Source organism: Sceloporus undulatus, chromosome 6 (genome assembly GCF_019175285.1).
Source record: "Sceloporus undulatus isolate JIND9_A2432 ecotype Alabama chromosome 6, SceUnd_v1.1, whole genome shotgun sequence".
Lineage (NCBI taxonomy): Eukaryota > Metazoa > Chordata > Lepidosauria > Squamata > Phrynosomatidae > Sceloporus > Sceloporus undulatus.
The window spans coordinates 116,024,269-116,031,198 of NC_056527.1; the positions used below are offsets into that span (position 1 = coordinate 116,024,269).

General features: G+C 44.3%; 1 protein-coding gene across 1 annotated transcript in view; it reads left to right on the forward strand.

The window, feature by feature from the left end:
- Window positions 1–6,930, forward strand: part of LOC121935497 (hydroperoxide isomerase ALOXE3-like) — a 24,911-nt gene that overhangs the window by 747 nt on the left and 17,234 nt on the right. Inside the window, exons 2-4 of the mRNA XM_042477085.1 lie at window positions 2,529–2,733; window positions 3,554–3,638; window positions 4,368–4,490. Coding sequence (XP_042333019.1) covers window positions 2,529–2,733; window positions 3,554–3,638; window positions 4,368–4,490 — 413 coding nt within the window. The remainder of the gene's footprint in view (window positions 1–2,528; window positions 2,734–3,553; window positions 3,639–4,367; window positions 4,491–6,930) is intronic.

Genomic DNA, 6,930 nt, shown 5'->3' on the forward strand with positions numbered 1-6,930 from the left:
TGTTCCATTTCACTTCCCTCTTGGCACTTTCTCTTTTTAGCCATTATCTTTGTAGTTTGGATTTGCATATTTATTTTCATTCATATCTTTATCTACGGTCCAAAACACACTGCAGAAGTAGTCCATTCTGAGACCGCTTTAAATTGCCCTGGCTCAGTGCTAGGGAAGCCTGGGAATTGTAGTTTCTTGTGACGCCAGAGCTCTCTGACAGAGAAGGCTCAATGTCTCACACAACTACAGTCCCCAGAATCCCCTAGCATTCAGCCAGGGCAGTTAAAGCAGGACATCTCACAAGAAGGAATTGCCCAATTATTTCCTTCTCACTCAGGCTATTAAAAAGCGTTCAATGTTTGAAAGAAATGTTGGGATTAGAGGATTGTTGGAACTTTTTCACATACCATTAAATCTCGAGGTGGGGAAAGCGCATGTGAGGCATGTGTGACCTTCCACAGCCCATTTTTGTGCGCTTCCTTTTATTTGCAAACACTGAAAGTGTGGGTCATCTCTTTTGGAAGTTTCCAGGAGTGGCAATACATCTTTCAAACAGGTTATGGAGTAGGAGGAGATGCTGTTCAACATTTTTAAAAATTTCCATTTTGCAAAACCAGGTGTAGTTCTCTAGCTGCTTCTGGTTGTTTGTTTATTTATTTCTATTTGTTTTTGGGGTTGTTTCATTTTTGCAGCCTGCGTAGTCCCAGGAGGGTCCCACGGAGGAACAAGTGGCTCCTGGATTGACCACCATTGTCCACCTCTGAATTAAATCCCATGCAGCTATACTTCTGATAACAAAGGGTTCATCTACCCTGTAGAAATAATGCAGTTGTCATTGAAAGTGCGGTAGCTCCATCATATCAAATTCTGAGATTTGTAGTTTTACAAGGTCTTTAGCTTTCTCTGCCAAAGATCTCCCACTTCCTATGACTGCCTAAGCACTGTGCCACACTGCTAAGCTTTTCATGGTCACCCAGTGATTTTTATGGCTTAGTGGGCAAGCCAGGAAGCTTGCTCTCCCAAGGCCTACTCTGACTCTCCAACCACTGCCCCACACTGCCATGCCTCTCGTGTTCCCCCAGTGATTTTAATGGCTTAGTGGGCAAGCCTGGACACTAGATCTCCCAATTCTTAGTCTGACCCTCTAACCACTACACTCCCTGCTTAACATCTTGGGGGCCACCTGGTGATCTGCATGGCTTGGTGGCTGAGAGAAGAACTGGACTTATTGTTGGTCTGGCTCTCTAACCACTGCACATCATTGTCTCTCTGTGTCATCACTTGCTGGGAACTTTCTCCTCCCATCCTTGTAATAATAACCTTTAACATCGATCTTAAGCGCATACCTTCCTGCCTTAGCAAAGATCAGACAAACACATGGATCATTGGTTGGTCCCTTGTGGTTTCAGATCATATCTAGGTCAACCTTGCAAAAGAACTGGCTGGCTTTATCAGTCGGCCCACCCTCCATGCTCATAAACTGTGCTTAGCATCAGATTTACCTACTAGCTAAATATATTACATTTTACAGCTTCTGATTATAGGAATGCTTTGCATACAAAAGGGCGCAGGGAATTGCTCAACGGATTTTAGACATTTATTTTCAAACATATATATGCGCATGTGCACATGCACACGCACACACACACGGTCAGCCCTCCACATTTGCAGCTTTGACTTTTGCAGATTTGATTCTTCACGGATTTGATGCATATGTTCTCTCTAGGAATCTCTAGGTCTTCCAGTACACCATTGACAGAGGTTGACCATAGAGTCATGATGGAGGACCTGGCGTTTCCGAGAGAAAACACTTCTCTAGGCATTTGGAAGTCCTCAGTCATGGGGCAGGGCACATTCTCTCAGCCTCAGAGGGAGGCAATGGTAAACCTCCTCTAAATGAATCTTGCCAAGAAAATCTCATGATAGGGTTGTCATAGGTCAGAAATGACTTGAAAGCACACAACAAACCCAGCTTTGACAGGTGCTTTAATAGCTGTGGTCCGTACCCGCAGCAGCCCCTAATGAAGCCATCTTGTCCTTTGCCTCAGGCCAAAATTGTCCGGGGACAGCCTTGGTGGCCTATTAATGGGGTCACCAATGCACTATACACCCCACACATTCCTCTTCTACCCTTTCTCCTTATCTCCACTTATTGCAGGCCTGTGACCCCAAAGACCATGCTGGTTGGAGAATGTTGGGATATGTAGTCCAAAGAACAACTTTTTGAGCAGGATCCTGGGGGTGGGGTGTTTGTGTTGTTATTTTTGAGGAGATTTGTTTTTGGGTGTGTTCAAGTCTTTTCCAACTTGTGGCGACCCAAAGGCGAGGCCTATCATGGCTGAATACCACTATTCAGAGGAGGTTTTGCTATGGCCTTCCCCTGAGGCTGAGAGCATATGACTTGCCCAACCCTGGTCTCCAGAGTTGTAGTCCAACCGTCAAACCACTATGCAATGCTGGCTCTCTTTTGAGGGGGTACCAAGTGCTTTTCTGACTCATCCTCCAGACCCATTCATTTTCCTTTCTTGCTTATCCAGGTGGATGAGTACCAGTTGTCCATTGAAGAAGACCTGGGTCCCCTCCTCCTGATCCGACTCCACAAGGAGCCCTACTTATTCTTCCCAAAGGACAGCTGGTTTTGCAGTTATGTCCGGGTGACAAGCCCGCAAGGAGAGACCTGGCACTTCCCTTCGTACCAATGGTTGGAGGGGTATGGCACCCTGACTCTCCGGGAAGGGACAGGTACGGTGTTTCTGGATGTGGGATGGCCTTCCAATATCCTCTTTGCTGGAGGTATAGATGGAGAAGGCGGGCAGCCATGTGGGCAAGACGGGAAGCTAGGTTTCCCAAGTCCAAGTCTGACTCTAACACATGGCCTGCCTGGAGCTGCAGGTTAGACTACATGATCTCATGGTACCTCCCAACTCCACAATTCTGAGAGGCTGCCTTGGTAGCTTGGAGAGGAATGATTGCACTCAGATATATCAATGCAGATTTGGTGGTCCTAACCCAAACTCTACTGAATAGGCAATGTAAAAGTTATCCTTTGGGACCTCACCTCCCAGAATCCTGGGAAGCAATTTGGGAACTACACTCCCCAGGAACTACATTTACAAGCTTGTTAGGTCCAAAATGGGAATTAGAAGGGCATCCAGATGTGCTTGGACTACAATTCTCAGCAGCCACGGCTGACTTAAATAATGGTGAGGAATGCTAGGAAATGTAGGCACGATATATGGAGGGTTGTATGGTTCCCAGCTCTGCCTCCAGAGCAATGTGTTAGCCAGAGACACCATGCAATTGTGCCTGCATGCGCGCACAAAGACTTGGCCTAGTGGAAGCCAGGCACATCAAAATGGAATGAAGAGATTACCTCTGGGCATGCAGAGAGTGCATCTTCCTTAGATACCACCACACTGTGTCATAGAAAAACAGAGATTTGGATACCATAAGGGGCATGGCATTGAAGCAAGTTTCCCCTTGCTTTTTCATTTTTTTGGTAACTGCATAAATTAATATCTTAATTAATGGTCCTTCTCTGCTTCTCTCTTTGTTTTTCCAGCCAAAAAGGTTTCTGATGACTTGAGCAACCCACAGCTTCTGGAGCTTCGCAAGGAAGAGCTGAAAAAGCAGCAAGAAATCTACAGGTGAGCCAGGGGTGCTGAGGCTCCCATCCCAGTGGGGTGGTGAATCCATGTTGGGTTTTAGTACGAATTTTAAAGGAATTGTACACAGTGTTGGGTTCTACTGCCAAAACAAGTTCAGCAGCTTGGACAGGTATTTTAAGGTGTGGACTAGAACCCAGAGTGGATTCACCACCAGCTGCCAATGTCCTGGGGTTTTCAGACTATAAGCCGTAAGGCTCTCAGGATTCAAAGTGCCAGCATTTTTTAAAAATATGATTATTGGTGGTAGCAGTATTAGTACTGAGCCAGCATGGCATAGTTGTTTGAATGTTGGGCTATGACTCTGGAGACCATGAAACCCACTGGGTGACCTTGGGCAAGTCACACTCTCTCAGCCTCAAGGAAAGACAAAGACCAACCTCCTCTAAATAAATCTTGCAAAGTAAACCCCATGATAGGTTTGCCTTAGGCCAGGTCACCAAAAGTCAGAAATGACTTGAAGGCAGACAACCCCAACAGTACAAGGTGTAACCTATGGACTACAGGTAGCCCACAGGGGTTTATTGTGGCACCCAGTCTCCCAATGGGGGTCCAAAAGACCCCCAAAAGGCCCTCTAGGCAGTTTTTTTTTTTTTGCCACTTCTTATGCCCCATGTGGGTCAATTTAGACCGCTTTGGGAAAATAGGAAGGGAAGAGGGATTGGCTTTCCTTTGGGATGACTTTTATCTGATTGTTCTTTGTTACCACAGTTATGGGGAATATGCGCCAGGCTGGCCAAGGTGCCACAACGTTAGTAAAGTCGAGGAGCTCAATGCCAACTCCCAGTACCTCTTCAGCATGACCACCGTCTTCGCCATGCGGGCCGTCAAGTCGTGAGTTCCTTTGACCTTGGGGCTCGGCAGGGTGGTTGAGGAGCCTAGAGAATTGACTTTTGGGGAGGACTACAACTCCCAAAATTCCCCAATTAGGAAAAGCAACATTTATATAATGGAGGATAGCATGTACAGTTTTTAAAACTGTTTTCATTTGCTTTAACGGATTGATATTCAGTCTGCTTTAGTGACGCTTCCTTGGGTGCATCCGCATTGCAGAAATAATGCAGTTTGACACCGTTTTAACTGCCACTGCTCCATGCTATGGAAGTCTGGGATTTGTATTTTGGCGAGATATTTTGCCTTCTCTGTCAGAGAACGTCGGTGCCACAGCAAACTATAGATCCCAGGTTTCCAATAATATGGAGCCACAGCAGTTAAAGCAGTGTCAAACTGCAGTGCGGATGCCGCCATTGCCTCATGTTTTATGAATTAATTTTTATCTGACATCTCATTATATGAGACAGAATTATAAATATTACAAATATTTTAATAAAAAACAGATGGTGCATCTATTAGTGAAAAGAAAGCAGACTCACAATGCAAAAATAATTCTGACATTAATGAAGATAATCTTTTAAATCCATTACATTTGAAAAAATGGCTTGGAAAAGTGTATAGACTGGACCAAATTCCATGAGGTTAAGGAAGATAACATTTTGAATCTGTTACATTTGAAAAAATGAAACTTTAGATGAAGAAAACAAGAAATGAAATGATTTTGTTCCTTGCTTGGTCTGTGATCACAGCAAAATGTCAAGAATAGCTCCCATCATCCAGCATCAGCCACGCTGGCTGTGGCTGATGGGAACTGTGATCTAGAATGCCTGGAAAACATTGATTTATTATTATTATTATTATTATTATTATTAGTTGTAGTAGTAGTAGTGAGCTTTATTTTTATAGAGCTGTAAATTTACACAGTGCTGTACATACAATTAAAATAGACAAAATAGACCTGCCTATGGCATACATTCTATGAAAATAATTAAATAGAAAACATATTAATACATGTTAATATTCAAACAGTAAAATGTAACAGACAACAAATTAAAATAACATTAGACAACAATCATGTAACGTCTGATTTGTGGAAACTTGTTCTTCAATAGGGATGGGAAGCATGCAACCTTCCAGATATTGTTGGACTAAAATTGCCAGTAGCCCTAGTGAATTTAGAGAAATGCTAGGAATTGCAGTCCTCTCCTCCTGTAGAACAACCTTCCAAAAACAGTGTCCTCTGGTTGTGCTAGACTATAACTCCCATCAGCCCCAACAATTGTGGCCAATGCTTGGGGTGATGGAAGGTGTAGTCTCACAATATTTGGAGGGTCATGGGGCTGACCACAGCTGAGTTAGAGGGACCAATATTCTGACCCAAGTTGGTTTTTGGACTGCAACTTCCAGAATGCCCTGCCGGCTGGCTGGAGGTTCTGAGAATTGTCTAAAGAAAAGCAAATGTGTCCAAGGTCAAGAAATCAAGGTTTACATTTGTTACAGTAACAATCAGGGGATTCTGGGAACGATTGTCCAAAAAAGTAACGTGCTTACAATCTGGTGATTGGGATGTATCTTTGTTATGTTTGCTGTCAGGGGATTCTGAAAATTGTATCCAAAAGCTACAATCTGGCAATCAGGGTGTACCTTTCAGGGACGTAGCTAGGATTTTAGGAAGGGGGTGGGGTCCAGACTAAGTGCCACCATGGGCTTGGGTGCGGCGGCACAGCAGCACACACCATTCATTTTTCTAATGGAAGGGGGGGTCCGGACCCCAAGATCCCCCCTTTGGCTACGGCTCTGTACCTTTGTTCCATTTGTTGGCTGGGGATTCTGGGAGTTGTTTATTTACTTATATGGAGGTCCATCACATGCTCAGGTCATGCCACATCCTAGGCACCGGAGAGCCAACCTTCTTGCCACATCACCCCATTAGTGAGCAAGCGGATGCAGCATTCCACACCCCCAGGAACACCCCATTCCACAATCCCTGCCTGTGCCATCACAATTGTCCTCACCCCCACACCCACCTACACAGTTGTGCTTGATAAGATTGTCACCACAAGACTTTCCCAGAAGTCTGGTGCCAGTTCAACTTGTCAATCTGGATCGGGAGCTGCGATTTTGCCACATTAAGCAAAATTTCAGAAGAACTTGCTGTTGTCAGCTTTCTTCTTCCAGTCTCCTAAAAGGCCTCTGCATCTGAGGAAGTAGACCAGGGATGCATCTGCACTGCAGAAATAATCCGGGATGACCCCACTTTAACTGCCATGGCTCAATGGTAGGGAATTCTGGAAAGTGTAGTATGGATGTTGCAAAACTTGTCAGTTCAGTTTTGTGCACATGTAAGGCCGTTTAGTCCCAATGAGAACGCCAGTCATAAATCTTATTATTATTATTATTATTATTATTATTATTATTATTATTATTATTATTATTATTA